General features: G+C 32.5%; 2 protein-coding genes across 13 annotated transcripts in view; one reads left to right on the top strand and one right to left on the bottom strand.

The window, feature by feature from the left end:
* The window catches only part of LOC112785279 (agamous-like MADS-box protein AP1), a 247152-nt gene that overhangs the window by 149246 nt on the left and 79027 nt on the right, over positions 1-18879 (top strand). The window lies entirely within an intron of this gene.
* LOC112783060 (uncharacterized) lies at positions 733-7564 on the bottom strand. 10 transcript variants are annotated; one of them, XM_025825805.3, is made up of 9 exons: positions 7222-7564; positions 5820-5920; positions 4976-5121; positions 4724-4888; positions 3357-3454; positions 2456-3222; positions 1646-2360; positions 1262-1553; positions 733-1052 (listed from the first exon to the last, which is right to left on the bottom strand). In XM_025825805.3, the coding sequence occupies exons 6-7, from the start codon at positions 3206-3208 to the stop codon at positions 1671-1673; spliced, it is 1443 nt and encodes a 480-aa protein (XP_025681590.1). In that variant the 5' UTR covers positions 3209-3222; positions 3357-3454; positions 4724-4888; positions 4976-5121; positions 5820-5920; positions 7222-7564; the 3' UTR covers positions 733-1052; positions 1262-1553; positions 1646-1670. The 10 variants fall into 10 exon arrangements, with proteins under 10 accessions (XP_025681590.1, XP_025681598.1, XP_025681591.1 ...); XM_025825813.3 differs by having other exon boundaries at positions 1476-1553; positions 7222-7544; XM_025825806.3 differs by having other exon boundaries at positions 5820-5943; positions 7222-7530.

The following is an 18879-nucleotide window of genomic DNA, read 5'->3' as shown; positions in this document are numbered from 1 at the left end:
CGTCATAGCTGAAGCTTGTCACCGGAGAAGACAAGCTGCTGTGCCATCCCCTTCGTTCTAACACCGAACCTCCCATTTGTAACCTTGTAACGCTTCCACTCTTGTTCTATTTAGCATTTTGTTTCCCTGTTATATTCTAATTTTAATTACGGTAGCCAATGTCTTTGTTTTAGCACTGCTATGTTCTGCCGGAAATGTCGAAATGGTTGCTGCAAGTGTGATCATAGTTGGTGCTGCTGTCTCTGTCCCGGTTAGGTTGGAATTATCACTGCTGCTGCCATGAGTTGGGGATAAAGGGGCTTTTTCACTACAAGATTTTTGTTTATTTGTGGAGGTTTTTTTTCTTATTTGTGGAGGTTTATAACCCCCACCAAATGGTTTGTAGGGTAAAACCCCCAAAATTTGAGGTGCCACGAGGTCTTTTGTGGGAGTTTTTAAAAACCTCCACAATTTATTCAGTGGGGGTTTTGTGAGTGTTTAGTGGGGGTTTTATATTGGACTTTTGTGACGGTTTTAAATCACTTTTCTAGCAGTTTAAAACCCCACAAATTGATTTTTTAATTTAACAAGAATTAACTATTTTGTGTGATTTTCAAACCTCCACAAATCCTGTAATTAATTGTTTATTTTTAATTACAAATCATTCATTAATCTTATCTCATTCATATACTCTCAAATTAGAAATTTATTTTTTAGTATCAAAATTTAAAAACTAAATCTTTTATAACACAATTTCTCAATATAAGATATAACTCTATATATAAAAATATTCTCAATGTCAATAGTTCCAAACACAATTCCATATGATATTGTTCTACATAACTATTATTTTTTTTCTTTAAAAAGTAAAATAATACAACTTTAATATTTCAATATCATCTAATTACATAAAAGCCTTAAAATAAAATCAGTAGCATAGAAGTAGCACCATCTAATATATAAAAACAATAGCATAGAATTAGCACCATCCACAAGCCTGTAATTTATGCCTTTTTCTTTTTGGGCATAGCGACTAATAGTGATAGTCATGGTCCATGAGCCATCGAGTATATCTACAAAAACAGTCACATAATTGGAATCAATAGCTGTTCACATTTTCAATCAGTTTTTAATTTAGTTTAGTGCATCAAAATCAAGTATTTAAATCCCTAAAATCACTCCAAAAAATAAAGAAGCTTGTTTGATTTATTAACTACTGTTTTCAAGATGGACTTTGCTAAAAAAATAACAATAATTGCAATAAACATTTTGAAAATACAACCTTCAACATGCAGCAATGATGCTGCTACCCATCTTGCATGTAGCCCTCTTGCAATTAACACTCGTCTCATTTTCAGCAGCCATTGATCCAACACAAGGGTTCATCCAAGTCCCAATAAGCAACTCAAATTAAATAACAAATGCATGCAGCACACAGAAAAATCTCAACAGCAACAAATACTATTAATTAAAAAGGGTAATAGTGATAATAATACCTCTGGTAACAATTTCAACTTCAGTACAAAGCTCTGCCTCTACTAATTATTATTAGTGGTTGTCTTTCCATATGAAATCTACTCCAATAAATAAATATTATTAATTAATAACATCATCAACCTTTGGTAAAATGTCAAGCACATAATAAATAAAAAGCATAAAACGTTACCTTTGGTAAAATTTTGTACAAACTTTCATTCAAACATATCCCTTGCCAAGTTAGCAGCTACATTATCTTCAATAGCATCGCTATCTAATAAATTGGTAGCTAATTGGATGTACTCATTATTGGGGTCAAATAATTGTTCAAGTTCTTGCTCTTGATACGGCTCATTTTCGTACACTATATCTTCATTTCCTTGACCCATGTCATACATATCCCTTGGCTTGACATGCACAGCAATACTCCACCCTTTATTTACCATATCATCAACATAATACACCATTTGTGCTTGAGATGCTTCAATATAAGGTTCATGTTCCTCACGCTCACCCGTGTGAATTAATCTATCAAAATTGACACAATTGAAATTCCAATGGTCCTTTTTATAGCCTCTGTCCCTAGTAGTGTCAGCCCATTTGCATTTAAAAAGAACAACAGAAAATTGTCCATGGTAGTTAAGTTCAATTATATCTTCTAACTTGCCATAATAAGGCAAATTTGCTTGTCTCATATTTCTATCAGCAATACTTGCAATGCAGGGTGTGTTAGAGACTAAGAATACTCCACTATTTTGTGTCTTAAGACCAAATTCTCTAGTCAAAGTTCGAAATCTATACCCATTGATGTCATAAACAGAAAATCTCCTTGCATTCATCATTGGACCTCGTGCAAGAAACTTTATATCAGTTGACATTTCGTATGGATTATCTGGATTCACACTCTGAAATAAATAAAAAGTATCAGTCAAGATTATTTAGTTAACCAATATACAATGTATACTTTATAAAATATGAATTTTCACTTACCAATGCTTACCAATGTATTCTTCTTCTTAGAATTCCACCTAGAAGCACCACAATGACTGCATGTTTGTTGGATGTTGTTTGGGTCTTCATCCTCGAACAACATATAATCATTGGGGCAAGCATCTATCTTAACATAGTCAAGACTTAGTTTTTGAATTAGTTTCTTTGCCTGATCAAAAGTCGTAGGCAAATTCACACAACTAAAAGCATCCCTCACCAACTCAAGTATCATGGTAATGGCCTTGTCACTTAGTCCACACAAGACTTTAATATGATACAATTTGACTATAAATTCTAGCTTTGTGAAGTCGTTTCCTTCCTGTAGCTTTTGATTGCCTTCCTTGAGAAACTCATCAAAGTCTCTGTGATTTTCTGTTGGCTCATCGTTTACAAAATCTTCCATGCTTGAATCTTCACCACTCTCCTGATCCATATGTATCCCGAAAGCATCATTTACCATGTTATCTAGGGGATGTTCAGTTACCAATGTCCCGCGCATGACATGTGCACTTATTGAGAATTCGGTTACTTCTTTCTCGCCATGAAAGTTCCATACAACATAATTCTTAGGGAATGGTTTGTAAAGTAAATGATCTCTAACATCTTTTCGAGCATGCCATTTGCGAAACCCACAACTTGGACACGGACATATTATCTTACTATTCCCAATTGCTCCATGTTGAAATGCAAAATCCAAGAAGTTTTCTAGACCAACTATATATTCATCTGAGTTTCGTGGCTTAGCAATCCAAGATTTATCCATTGTTGCTAGTTAAACTTCAAGTAGGGAAAAATAATTACTAGACATGTGTACTACTAAATATATATGGGATTTCTAACATAATAAACTACAAAGCTATAATAGACTTCTAACATATTTAAAACAAAATAGGATATAATTATTATCTTACCTCAACAAGCGCTTGTTCAAAAGCAATAATAAGAAACTGGTGAGAGAAAAACCAGTACCCACTTTAATCCCAGAAATAGAAGAAATCCAAGCAAATGCCTAATAAAACCAGAAATTAAATCCATGAGTGAGTTTAATTTGTAAAATAAAAATAAAAAATGAAAGAGAATAATTAATAGCAGTACCGAGCCTCCTCTGCAAATTAAACTCAAATAGCAGAACATAATAATTAATAAAGAGAATAATTTGGTGTATTGGTATTTTTATTTAATAAATGAAGTGATAGTTCTCTAATTAGTAAAAAACCTGATGAAAAATAAATTTGGTGTATTGTTATTTTTAAATATAAATATTTATAATATTGACAAATTTAAAAAAAAAAGATACTGATTTTATACACATGAAAATAAACAAGTGGAGGATCAATAAAATAAAAAATTATTAAAGTTTTTTACTTTAATACGATATAGTTTTTCATATGTTTTTTCCAATTACGAAAAAATAAGGAAAGAAAGTAAATAATAAGCAAATAATTGAAATTCAAGTAAGCAATTAACTCTCCTAGTCTTTCAGTTATAATACATGATATCATATACACTGACATATACACTTCTAATATATTTTTTAAATCTAACAGTAACCTCTCCTCTAAGGAGGAAATAAACAAAGGCATAACAAGTCAACACAAATATAAAATCAATGTAATTTATCCTAAAATTTATGGATTACCTTCATGTGTAAATTAGCATATGGATATGGAAAGGAGCAATAGTGCGAAGAGGATATAGGATTAATATAGACTCTCATAATGCACAAACACTCATTTTATAATTGAAACAGACTACACATTATCGCTTTGCAAAGGTAAATAACCAATACTTTATAGATATAACTATAATAGGGACTAAACCTAAGAGAAATTGTGGTAAAACTTCTGACCCAATTCAAAATAAATCTTAGCAATCTACTTCAAGTTACTAATGTACTAAAACTAGCACAAACATAGGTGAGCTTATCAAGAAGAGAAACAAAAATGATAGATATATCAAGTTAAATGCATCTAGAGTAAAGATGGAAAATATTTCATACTTAAGCATGATTTAACGAATAAATAAGCACCAGAAAGGAAGTCTATAAAGAATAGTGAAGTGGTTGGACTGAGAAATATACCTAATGATGTATATAATGAAGAAAGTTATACCTCAACTTACAAGATTAATGAGAAAATTAATTCAAGACAGCCACAGAAGAGAACAACTTGGACTAATAACAGAATAAGGCACATCAATTATGTTACCATCTCTTGTATACTATTCTAATCAGTAAATGACATGAGAAAAAGCCATGGTCAAAAACAAATATGCATACCTCACTTGTTCCAAGGCTATTGCAAACACAACAGTTGATGCAAATTTTCTTATCGTCAACAACCAAATTGTTATTCAGATTATCATCTTCAACAACCATTTCTGTTTCGGGTTTAGGAGCGGCAAGATCATCCAGTTCATCGTACCACTGTTGTGCAACACTAGCCTGCACCAAGAGTTCAACACATAAATTTTGGCAACTGCAGAACTAGACTACTTCACCAAAGAATGCTACAATTGGCAAAGAAAAAACCTTGTCTATGGATCCTAGACCATCATCAATTCCAGAAATTTCAGTAGCTGAACCTCTAGCTTGTCGCCATATACAGGATTTTTGTAATGGTTCTACAAGTTCAACATCAGCAGAAATCTCCACACCCAACTTTATGTAAACCTTGCCTATCACACATTGAAGCAAAATTCTAAGTTGGCAAAGATATGTAATAATTCAAGCTGCAGCATGGCATTGTGGTGGATGATAAAGTACAAATACGAAAATATTTACACAGAATAGCCCTACTAGTAAACTATTCTTGTTATACACAGAAGTCCAGGTTGGTGTATGATTTATAAAAAAGAGACTATGAAATCTCTCAGCTGATTTTATCTTTTGTCAATAAATCCGAGTACATAGATGGTAGCCAATATCACTGCTTCGCATAAGTAAATAGAAGTAACTCAAAACTCTAGTTAAGAGACAGCTGATAAGAGCAGGTAGCAAAGGAAATAGTTAATTAATCAAGTAATTATAATTCACAATTAGAAAGAAAGATAGAGAATCATGTTCATAGCAAATAATCAAACTAGTAGATGGGAAAAGGGCAGTGTTTACAGCAGTAATAAGAGAAACGCCTGTGTCAAAAAAGCCTAAGATCATTGATTTTAAACATACATAGTAAAAAAGCCTAAGTCACATACATAGTAAAAAATACTCATTGATTTTAAACATATTCTATAAGTCAAACTTAAAAAATAAGAACAGAAAATAAAAATACAAAATGCAGATCAACCAACCAAAACAAAGTAACTAATTATCACTCCTAACATAATAGTAATTAATGTCTTGACTTAAAAAAATACAGAATAAAAGGGAATACCAGTAAAAAAGTTGCAACAGAACAGAGGTACAGCGACTAAAGTTGTAACATGTTCAAGTTGAACGAGGAAGCTTACACACCAAAGTTCATCTCAATAGGCCCTATTCACAGCAAAGATTCAAAACTGAGACAAGAAAATCAGAAACAAAGGTACAACGACTAAATAACTCACAGGCTTCAGCTTTGAAGAGATACAGAACAATCTATCTTGAACACGAAAAGAAAACTATAAGAGACTCTTATTCAGAAATGTTATTTGAGTTTGTGTTTTGTTACATCATAGAAAAATGAATAATGGGCATGTTTTAATTTATGTTGGTATAGGATCCTGGAACAGCTCCTGCCAAAAGAATATGGACTTCTGTGGATACTGGAACTGAGATATTTGTCAGCACAAAAGATGAAGTAGCACAAAAGATCAGATTTATTTATTTACTTATTTATTTATTTTTATTTTTTTCCCTGCTTTTTTTCTGTTGTAAGAGTTAGATTGATTGGCAGAAACTAACTAGTAAGGAGGAATTATCTGATTGAGACAAAAGGGCAAGGCATCTTAATCTTGCTAATAAGCTTTTAGAAATCACCAAAAAAAAGAGAGCAATTTTTAGTTTTTAACTTTTACTTTTTTTTCTTTCCTTCTCTTCTAAAGAAGCCACAGAGCTAATTCAAAAGCCACCTATTGGATCATTTGATGTTATATCAATAAAAGAGCTTAGTTTTTAAATGCTGCTTATTATATTATATATCCAATACTCAATCTATAAGATGATCAATTAAGAGAAGAAATAATCTAGAATTATCCATTTGCAAAACAGCTAATTAAGAAATTAAATTCAAATAATTGGAAGGAAAAAACAGAGGTTCACACTTCACACTCACATATGAAGTTAGGATGAGTCATTCCACACAATTATCACGGTCCGTGAAGGACTCCATGTAATTATGTAAAGCAATAGCAGATAATTGAGCCCAAAGGACCTACCACCACGTGCCCTCACCTAACTTTAACTTATCAACCTAAGTTCTAGTCTTGCAATGGATTTCGTTCAACTGAATACAATTTGTGAATAAAGAACGAAAGAGAAAAATTAAAAAATGAAAAGACATAAAAATAAGTTATATTTTCAGCAACAAAATTAAAAGAAATTTAACCGGGAAAACAAAAAAATTGCACCGAACATAAAATATATTAATCGAAGACAAAGTACCACACAATGCAAAAAAATTATATATTAATATAAATAAATTAACGATTCCTTAAAGTTTGATTAAGAAACCATTAACCAAATGAACCAATTCAACGGTATAAAGAAAAATAAGAAACAAAATCAACAATGCAATTTATTGTTAACAAAGAAGAAATATCAACAAATTAATAGGGAAGAAGAAGAAAAAGAAGTACCAGCAGCAGTTCAAAGGAGAAATTGGAGTGACAGAAAGCGGCGTTGAAGAAGAAGCTCGGAAGTGGTAACGGCGTCAGAAGAAGAAAAAGCAGTACCAGCAGCAGTTCAAAGGGAAGTCTCTGCTGCAACGGATACGGCAGTGGTAATGACGTCGGCGTCGGCGGCGGCAGCGGCGGAAACGGCAGCCGGAATGGCGGCGAAAATGGAGGTGAAAAACCTAGGGTTTCATAGCCACTCTCTCAGCTAACTCAACGCTTCTCATTTTGGAGAAAGAGAAAATGAGCTTTTGTTTTAAAATTATGAATTTTAATGAATTATAGGTGGAGGTTTTTTAAATTGCCATCAATAAAATACATTGTGGAGATTTTTAAAAACCTTCACTAAAATACTCCCTCAAATAAATATTAATCTTGTAGTGTTTGCGTTAAATTATGCGATTGCTTCATCGAGGTAGGGGGTTTAACTTAAACGATTTTAATTTAAGAATTCATACAAGATTTATTGAATAACTGCAAATAGGTTTAATAGCTGTGAGTAATTGATTAATTATATGAATGTTGAATTGTGGCTAAAATTATGATTGGAATGATTGAGATTTTGATTGGGACTTTGATTGAATTCGTTAATTTTGTGAAATTGAATTATGAATTGTTTGATGAGGGATTATTGTGATTTATGTATTTTGATGGATCAAATTGAAATTGTTGCTGTTGAGCTGGTTTACTGTAACGGACTTAGTTGGTGATTAATTGAAACTGGGTTTAAGGAATAATTGGAAGACTGAATCTTGAAACGTTGAACCAATTGCTGAAAATCTGATTTTTGAAATTAAAAGACAACTTTGGAAGTAAATTATTTATTCAACAATAATCGAAATGATATGAGAGTAAAGGCAACTATGATTAAAGTTGTTGTTGGGATTCAATTTTGAGAAGTTTTAATTAACTAGATAATTGGTTATGATTTTTCAAGGTTAAATTGCAAAATCTGATTTTCTGCATTACTTTTAAATGAAGTCAGAAACTTTGAAAAAATATAACTAATTCTGTGATTATTGGAATTGTGTGGGACCAAGTATGGATTAAACTTGAGAATATGTGGAGCTGGACTGGAAAATTTGAGGACTTTTCGTTAAATAGAAAATTTATGGAAAATTTTTAAAGTTAAGTCATTAAATCTGTCCTGCAGCAGAAGAGCTCAAACAAGGCAGCAATTTGTTTGTCTTGCTGCGATTCCTATGAGCTGAGTTCTGGAGCGAAACCAATTTTATTTTAAAATTTGATTGACTTGGTTAATTTCTCTAAAACTTCAGAATTTTAGGAGTTAAGGATTAGGAGTTGTGAATTTTTGAAAGTTAATGATTAAGGCAGGAAAGAATCAGTTTTTAGCAAGTTATGCATCAGCTTCCAATGCTTGTAACTCTTAGCATTGAATAGCAATTAGGTTGCAACCAAGACACACTTGTTGCTTGATAAGTTAGGAGTCTCCAAACCAAACTTTAGCCTAATTGAAGTTTTGTAGTAAAAGTTATATAAGCTGAAAGATGCTAAGCTTGTTGGTTTCTAAAACTTGTTGCTTGTAAAAGTTATATAAGTGATCTTCACATTAGAATTTGCACTAAAAATTGTGATAAATTGAAATAAAAGACTTGATCATGTAGGTCGTTAGTTGTATGAAACAATGATGTTAAGTGCCTTGTAAGATTTTTTTTCCTTCTTCTCCTGTAGAAGATTCTTATTTTTTATCTTGATTTACTAAAGGCTGACAAAATTCCATCATATAATGCATTTTTCTTTGCTTTTTAATCTTGTCTTTAGATGAAGACCATTCAAAATGATACTTAATTGGATATTTTGTAATGGTGTTATTTTGCATGCCCACTTCATTTCTTCTTATTTTACTGTTTTATTCAAACATATGGGTTTTCTACATTTTGCTGAATGCTGTTATATAGTTCAGTCCATGAGGCTTATTCTAAAGCAGTGAAGACCGCTATTGTGGATCATCATGTTGTATGATCTGTATCTAAGATGCGATTTTTTCATTTCATTGTCTTTTTTTCCATCTAATTCCATTTTGTCTTTGTTAATAAGTATAGCCTTACTACGATATCATACTATTGCAGGCAGTGTGGATAGTAGTCTCCTGTTAAAGCTTCCTTTCAGCACTATATTTGAGTATCTTCAGGTTAGCTTCACTCCACTGTAATTTCTTTGCATTAATTTCATGTAAAAATTCAGCGCAATCTGTTATGTGGTGTATATAGTTTCTTCCTGTCTTGGTGTTTGCCAGCAATAATTTGTTTATTTGTTTATTTTTCATTTCCATGGGTTCTTCAGATTGCTAGAGTCACTTGTTATTTTGTAGTTTAACTATAAGTGCTTAATAATTATATATCTTGGCACAAATTGATCATTGATAAATATGTTTTTTATTTTGTAGATATTGCAAATAATTTCAAAGCCAATGAAGGATATTGGCCCACGTGCAATGTTCTATCTGGCTGTTGCAGTATCTGACTTTTATATTCCTTGGAAGGACATGGTATAAAATTGACATGATGGTTCTTTCCATGAAAGTTTCATCCCTTATTAACATCAATTTTGGCTTGAATAATTTTGTAATATGTTAAGATACAAGAATATTAACCATGTCAATTTCAACATATGTGCTAGAGTTAGTTATTATTTAGAGAATTAGCATACAGATAACACTGCATAACTTAATTAATCCTGCTTAGATTGTGAAAACTGCTTAGATTGTGAAAACTGAAAAGTATAAGCAGAAAAACATTTATTGTATTTTGAAAAATGGTGATGATATAAGTACAAGTAGTTATGACCTAGACTAGTGTGTATGTTATCCTGCAATGATGATATAATGTGATTGTGGATCTTAGTAATTTAATTCAAATAGTTTAGATTATTTATTAACACTAAATTAAAAAAAAAGTTGGAACTAATTTCATTCATGAGAAAACTATTATAAAGAAAGAACTATATATTACAAAAAAAAACGTTGTCAAAGTCACATAAGGCAATGGTGTTAAAACCGTTGTCAAAGATGATTACAAAATGACAATGGTATTAAAATCGTTGCCAAAAAACGACACCAATGGTAATGCCTTAAAACCGTTGTCTTAGACGACTACAAAATGGCAATGGTATTAAAACGTTGCCAAAAAATGACACCAACGGTAACATTTTAAAACCGTTGGCTTTGTGAATAATAAAACTACAACAGCTTAAAACCGTTGCCTATCCAATTATGATTTTAAACAGTTTGATCATGAAAGAGAACGGTTTAAAACCATTGCTTATCGAGTAACGGTTCGAAACCGTTGTTTAAAATTTTCTTTCAAAACCGTTGTCTATGCCAACAGCTTTGGCAACGGTTTTTTTGTTACCGTTGTCTTAGGTAAAAAACCGTTGCCTTTGAGCATTGGTAACGGCCGCATATACCACAGGTCAAAAACCGTTGCCAAAGCGTTGCCTAAAGTTTTAGGAATGGTTTTTCAATCTACGGCAACGATTTTTTACCGTTGTGAAAAGTCTTATTTGTTGTAGTGATGGTGCATTTTCGGGAGTCTCAAGCGTGCGGGTCAACCATGCGCACGCGTGACAAGCTTTTTTTTATATATATATCGGAACCAAGGCAAATATGCATAAGTTAAAACTATCATAGACACCTAATGAAACAAAGATAAGCAAATAAATAAAAAATAAAAAGCTATAGAAAAGGAAGATCATACCATGGTGGGGTGTCTTCCACCTCGCACTTTTAGTTAAAGTCCTTAAGTTGGACATTTTGTGGGGTTCTTGCTAGGGTAGTTTATGCTTGAACTCTTCCTTGAATCCCCAACAATGTTTGCATTTCCAATATCCACCGGGATCCTAAACTAGGCGCATCAAGCTTCCAAGCAAATTTGAACAAGTGACAAGGCCCCAGGATTGATGATGGTTGAGGTGTATTCCGGGGTCCCAAACCTTGTTTGTCATCACCCGTCCCTCTTGATCTTCATGCTTCCATTCGAGTGACAAGGTTGAAGAATTCTCATTTAAGCACCAAGATATCTTCCTAGACCCAATCAATTGAGAACTATACCTACCATTGCATTTAGACCTTCAACTTCCAACCATAATGAACCTAGGATTGTGGTGCCAACCACTAACCATCTCCCTTTTACTCTTAAAATCACAAAGAGATCTAAGTTGCACATATGTTTCTAACAAAGCATATTCAAGTGGGAAAGTAAAGTTTAAGGATAGGAATTTTACCCACTTGAATGTTGTGTTGGATGGTAATGCCTTGGGAAGAGGTGTTTCTAATGACCTTGCAAGCTCCACTCCATTGTGCTCTTCTTTGAATTCTTCCACCTCTTTGCAAGCTTCTTCAACTTCAACTGCTCCCTTTTCAAGTTCTTCTAATTCTTCTCCGTCACTCAAGTCATAAGTTGGAGGTTGAGAAAAGTCTACCTCCACATCACTTTCAGATTCAATCGAAGAAGGTTCTTCAAATTTCAGGTGGAACGACTACCATGTCGACATGTTATTGCTTGTTGTGCAAACCAACGACTCGATTGGCAGCTATATGTGTATGATGTGTATAGAATGACAGAGGTTCGTAAGGTCTACAAATTTGAATTTGTACCATTAGGCGATGCAGAGACATGGCCTGCTTATCAGGGACCCACATTGGTCGCTAATCCCGCCTTGAGGAGAACATCGAAAGGTCGTCCCAAATTGACCCGATACCTGAATGAAATAGACTCATGCGATACGCGTGGTCCTCGGATATGTCGTCTCTGTGGTAGACAGGGTCATAGTCGGAGTCGATATCCTCAGCGTGCTGGATCGAGTGGTGCTGGTGACGACAGTAGTCCCTATATCTTTTCTGGCCTTTGTGTTTGTATGTTTAGGGTTGTTTTATCCATTAATGTTTTTTTAGTTTATCGTATTTGTATTTTTAAATTTGGCTTTATCCATTAATATTTTTCTCGTTCGTCGTGTTTGTATTGTTAGGTTAATATTACCATCTAATGCCTTTGTGAGGTAAACATACAAAAGATTAACGAAGAATTATATTCACTTAGTTCTGAGACCATATTTTGAATTTCAATTAGGTAAACATATAACAGATTAACTAAGAGTTACATTCAGTAATTCTAAAATAATACTGAATTTAAAAACATACACAGGATTAACTAACAGTTACATTCACTTCTTTCGAGCCAACTAATTCAGTCCCTTACCCATCATGCCCTGACCGAACCGCGATGGAGTAAACCTATAAGGTGGATTTCGTTCCCTTCGTAGGTCATACGGATGAACCCGGACTGAGTCATCAATAGCCGGAGAAGCCGACCCACTTGCCTCTGCCTGAGTGGCAGACCCACCTGCCTCTGTAGGTGTAGATGCACCGGGTCGAACCTAACAAACAAAAAATCTGGCATCTGACATATCTCTTAATAAACTCCTCGGTGTCTAATGGCTCTGTGTCTCTAATAGTCTAAACCGAACCCAACTTTATATAAGATTTCGAAGAACTACTGGCAGCCGGTTCGCGACCGAATATTGTGATGCTCTGGCTCTGTAGGAAGTTGTTACTACTAGGGGTGTTCGCGGTGTGATTTAGTTTGGTTTTATAGAGAAAAGTCATCCGATCCAATCGTTCAATTAAACTGCGGTTTGGTTTGGTTCGGTTTTTACCAAAATCATCCGAACCAAACCAAACCAATTAAAATCGGTTTGGTTCGGTTCGGTTTGTTTGATTTTTTCAAACATTGGAAAAATGTAAAATTATATCCATCCTTACCTAACAAAATTAAGCCATAATATAAACATATGAATCATAGTATGCAAAACTTAAGCTGTAAAGAAATTGACTAAATCATAGTAATAAGAATAAGGGTGGTGGAAAGCAACAACTATTATCAATAATCACTACTTCTATACGATATATATATATATATATATATATCTGGTGATTTAAAAATCTGTCTTCCAAAAATTAAAACAACATAAATTAGAACACCAAACCACAAATTCAAATTAGATAATTAACCTGACTCAGAAAAATCAAGAAGCAAAAAGAAAAGCAAAAAGGGACTGAATCAGAAATAGAACCAAAATGAATAAAAATACAACCAAACTAATTTCAAAAATTTTCATGTGGTGCACCAATTCCACAAATTCTTCCTCTTTCACCTTCTCCTTTCCTGTATTATCATTAAGTAAACAAAAAGTTTAGAATCAACCCTAAGTCAAAATGACCCTAAATCAAAACAGAACAAAAAGTTCTGAATTAAAAAATAAAATCAGAATCAGCAACTCAACTACAGAATCAAGAACAAGCCAACCAAGTATTCACTACAAATTAGAATCAATAAGACTGAACCAGAAAAGGCAAACCACCCAAATGAAGTTATAAACAAGATACATTATATATTAGATGTTGTTATGCTAGATCATATCTTCTGAAGGAGCAGCTACTTCCTCTACCTGGTTACGGCACTTAACCAATAGCTTCAAAGGCACAACCTAGAGTGAAAATGCAATTCAGTAGCTAGCAATAAATCTATAACCAGCAATCCAGCAATACCAAATTATCAACAATAAACTGAACAATACACTGATCTCAATAAACTGAACAATAATTCAATAACCAGTAATACCAAATTACCAACAATAAACTGAACAATAATATGAACAATAAAATGAACAATAAACTTATTTCAATAAGCTGAACAATAAACACTTAAACTGCAACCAGCAAGGCAGCAAGCCAGCAACAATACCAACAATAAAATAAGCTAATCAAATCAACAATGCACCAGTAAATAAACAGCAAGTAGCAACAAATCAACAGTGCACCAGTAAACAACAAATGGTTCAAAGTACCTGAATCGGTGGCTCGGGCTCCATGTTGACTTGGGAGGAAGGCTGAGTGGGAGACTGGGAGGTGCTGGGAGTGGGTTGAACTGATGATCGTGGCCAAAGAACCCAGAAACACTGCTGGATAGTGGCGTCTCAACGGCGACGGTGTGGTGCTGTGCTGCCCTGTTGAGTCAGTGGGTGGTGGCGTGTTGTTGGCCTTCTGGGTCAGTGGGTGGCGTGCTGACCTGATGTGCGACGGCTTCATGTTGGGATCCCTACGGCTGCTCTGTCCGTGTCTCCGCGAAGAGGAAGGCTTCAGCGTTGGGATTCGGAGGAGCGAGAGCAACTGAGTAGTGAGAGATTAGGGAGATTTGGGTGCGCAGGTGTGGAGATTTGGAGAAGAGAGAGCGACTGAGTAGTGAGTAGTGAGTACTGAGCTAGTTAGGGATTGAGGATTTGGGGGTTAGGGTCAGGGACGCTCACAACCTCACACTCGCGCAGCAGCTTTGCCTTTCATTCGTTTGGGGGGTGGGGTTAGTCATTTTTAGGGTTTTTTTCCTAACCAGTTCGGTTTGGTTCGGTTAGGGTTTTTATGGTCAAAATCGAAAACCGAACCGAACCGCTAAAAAAATAGCAAAACAGGTTTTTCTCGGTTTTTTTATTTTCGGTTAATTCGGTTTTCGGTTTTTCGGTTCGGTTCGTCGGTTTAGTTCGGTCCGAGTCGGTTTTGTACACCCCTAGTTACTACTATCTGTCCATCCGCTCACAGGCTCTCCATCAATGGGCAAGCCAAATATATGAGCGACATATTCCAATGTCACAGTAACCTCACCCACCGGCAATACAAACGAATGAGTTTCTGGCCTCCACCTTTCCACCAAAGCAGCTAATAATAAGGGGTAAAATCCTCTTATCAACCCAATCCTAGAAACGTGGTAGAATCCCGTTGAGCGTAAGTAGTTTTTGACCATCGAATTCCACATTAGCGGTGGATCCAATTTATGAACCATCAAATTCCTATTTGACTGGTTCAACAAAAACATATTTATTCACTAAATATTAGTTTAAATAAATAAAAATTATTAAAAAAATATTTATAATTATAATTTATATCAATATAAAATATTAGTATTTCTATTCATCCATAAAAAATATTTACTTATTTAAATATTATACATAAATATAATTAGTACAAATAATATTTATTTTCGAAAATATATATATATCAATAATAATATTTATTATTCAAAAATAAACTAATATAATTAACATTTATATCCGAAAAAAAATTAAATAATATTAACATTTATATAAAACAAAATATATAATTATATTAGACAACTAAAAATATTATTCGTAAATATTATTAAAGAATAATACTAAAATAATAATATTATATTTTTATATAATACTACCAACAACAAAAATTAAAAAATATTAATTTAAATACATAAAATAATAAAATGTATGAACTTACATAAACTGGATTATCCAAATAATTGATGATATGTTCTTCGAGTGTCGTATAATTACATACCATTTTTAATCAATACAAATTAATAATATTTTTTATATAATTTTTTTTCAAACAACTCTAACTCTAACACTCTTCTTCAGCCTCTCAACTTCTCCTCTCATGGTAACATTCATGCATGAAGGCTGTCTCCTATATGCAGACCACCTGCAAGACACCCCCGCATTGCTCCAGACTCCTCGAAAAGGAGCGAAGACTCTGCCAAGATTCAGAGGCAACACATCCCCTGCGTGTTGCCAGGACTGTACCACCCGTCCCCCCAAGTCACTTCACCATGCCCCCATGCATGTTTCCAGCACCTGCCACGCCTTTAAGGCCTTGTCAACACGCCCTCCAGCGTGTTGAAACTGAATCCCACCATCCGATAAAACACCTACATTCCTAATATTTGGCCAATACACCAATGTAACTTCCATAAAAAAAATAATTTCTGTCAAAATTTGGACTCAAAAAAAAGATTAAAGGTATTGATTTGAGGAGTACAACAAGAATAATTTTAGCTGCCAAAAGTACTAGTAAATACAGTGTCACCACCCACGATCCTCTGATCTGTACTTTGTGAAATGCCTCCACTACTGCTTATGCCACTACCCTTGTTGCCACTCATTCATGGTGAAGAAAGCTATGCCTATACTGTCCTTCATGTTCAAACTTTGTCTCTAAGGATAACTCTAAATTTTGGAAGTAATATACCTATACAAAAGGGACATTGGCCAAATTTTGAAAACAAGGAGTGAGAGCACAAAACCTGACGATATTTTTAGAGCATTTTAGTTATTTATCTTCTTTTTTATTGTGTTCTTGAATATGTAGCTTTTTTAGTTTATCTTTTTTTAGTTTTATGGAAAAAAGACTAATATGTGAACATTGGTAAAAGTTATTGAAAAAAAAAGACAAAAAAAATATACTTGAAAAAAAATCATTGAATATGTCAAATTCTTTTGATGTATTTTTGTTTTGGATCATAATTAAGATTGAGAGATTCTATTTATTAAGTGGGGTGAGTCTTAGTAGAAAAATCTAAACTATGTTAGTTTAGTGGTGACAAACTTGGTTAAAAATTTGTATGTTTTTTTGATAGAATTAAAAAAAATTAGAAAATTAGTGATTGTAATTTCTAAAAATTATAATAAAAATCCTACTATTATTGTGGTAGAAATTGGACGTAGGTCACATTACAATATTTTATATTGTCGTTATAAAACAAAAATAAATTGTCTCCTACATAATCGTTTTAACAGACATTACAATAATTTCTATTTTCAATATGTTTTAGTAATTAAGTTAAAAAATGTAAAAAGTGACTCTAAATTCAACTTCCTTTTTTAAGTCATTAAAATTTTAAAAATTTATTTTATTAAAAATAAATATTATGATCCATTTTGTCAAAATTATAATATTTCAAATAAATGTCAAAATGACTATTTGTTCTTTATTATATATAGATAAATCGATTGCAATTCTAGCTAAAAGTAATTATAGTCGCAATGAATGGAACAATAAAATAATAAAGCCTAAACCTAATTCTAATTAAACAAAGTTAACATAAAATTTAAATAATAATAAATTTATGATACATTTCTAACATCAAATACATAACCGTTTATGTATTTTTTTTTTTTTTTTATCATTTTAAACTCTTAAAAAAATTGATTTCAAAACAATACAAGTTGATGATATTTAATACTACTGTTAGAAGAAATTCTTTCAATTACATCAAACAAAAGAAAATGATAATTTGGATCTTCATTTCTTTTGCCCACAATCATTCATCATCTATCTATCTACATCTATCTCTATGCATATGCCATGGAGGCCACGCCACCACCAACAGTCGCAGCGAAAGAACCATTTTGTCGTTCATGATTTGTTTCTTTTTTTGTTTTCATATTTCTGTTTCATATCTGTATGTAAGCATGAATGACTTTTTTGTCTCTTGTTTTTATTTTTATTTTTATTGTTTTATATTTGTCCTTTCAGAGTTGAGAGTTGAGATGTTAGTGCTTTTTATTTTGAAGCTTAGTTAAGGGGCGGCCCCTACCTCTTTAACGGGACTTTAGATGGAATGGAATTAGTGGAATTATTGGCAATAAAATTTAAATATTGGTAATTTAATCCGCATGCACAAGAAAAAGAGTTAGAAGAAAAAGGAAGAAAAAGAATAGAAATTTCTATTGTGCTCTCTTTTAACCAATAGCAAATTAAAGTTATCTTTCTAAAATTATGTAATGTATGTATACTGACAAGGATATAGGATATAATACGATATAGAATAAGTAAACATGCAAATTTAAAATTTTTTTAAAACACGGGATTGAAATACATTATATATATAAAATATAAAGTAGTTTTAATTTAAATTGTAATAATATTTTAGTATTTTATTGATATTAAAATATAAATTAAAATTTTTTAATTATTTTTAATATCTCTTTTTAATATTTTTTTAATTATTTTTAAATTTATTTTAATAATACATGTTAAGAATAAAATGGGACACGCTGACACATGATGGTATTTAGGTGTGTCTAAGCGTGCTAGAGAAAAAATTTTTATTTTTTATTAAGACACAGTTAAACACAGAAGACACGCGTGTTAGACAAATGCAATGTGTGTCGTATCTAAAATATATCCGATATAGAGACACGACAAATTAAAGAAGTATCCGTGCTTTAGCCCCCTACCATGATTTCAGGCTTCTATTAAGTGGTTTAGATAAGTTATGGTTGAGCACAATTTAATTTTTAGGATTTTGAGAAAATCAAAATCATTCTTAATTTTTTTTTTTTTTTTTTTGCGTTTAAAATCTTCTTTAACGATAAATTTAGTTTTAAAACTGTCTTTTGATTATTTTTAAACAAAAATATCTTTATATTTGTTAGGTGAAATAAATATATACATAAAAAATGGCACAATATCTTACTCTTCACAAAAATATAACATCATCGTCTTCTTGTACGAAAACTTTTCTTTTCTAAATGGAACCACCTCAATCCCTCTCATCACTCTTAACAACAATTCTTTTTTAAAAAAACAAAACTAGAGAAAAAAAAAAGCAAAAGAGAAATTAAAAAAAAGAAAATCCTAATCCAAATTCCTCTATAAAATTCGAAGCAAGAAAATCAGTGGTTGAATTCAATCTCCTGATCATTTGATATATGCTTTAAATATTTGTAATATAAAAAAGTTTAAGTATTATTTAATAGGTATTAGTTTATATTTTTAAATATTAAAATATTTAATTTAAT

Source organism: Arachis hypogaea, chromosome 20 (genome assembly GCF_003086295.3).
Source record: "Arachis hypogaea cultivar Tifrunner chromosome 20, arahy.Tifrunner.gnm2.J5K5, whole genome shotgun sequence".
NCBI lineage: Eukaryota > Viridiplantae > Streptophyta > Magnoliopsida > Fabales > Fabaceae > Arachis > Arachis hypogaea.
This window is presented reverse-complemented; position numbering and strand designations above follow the sequence as displayed.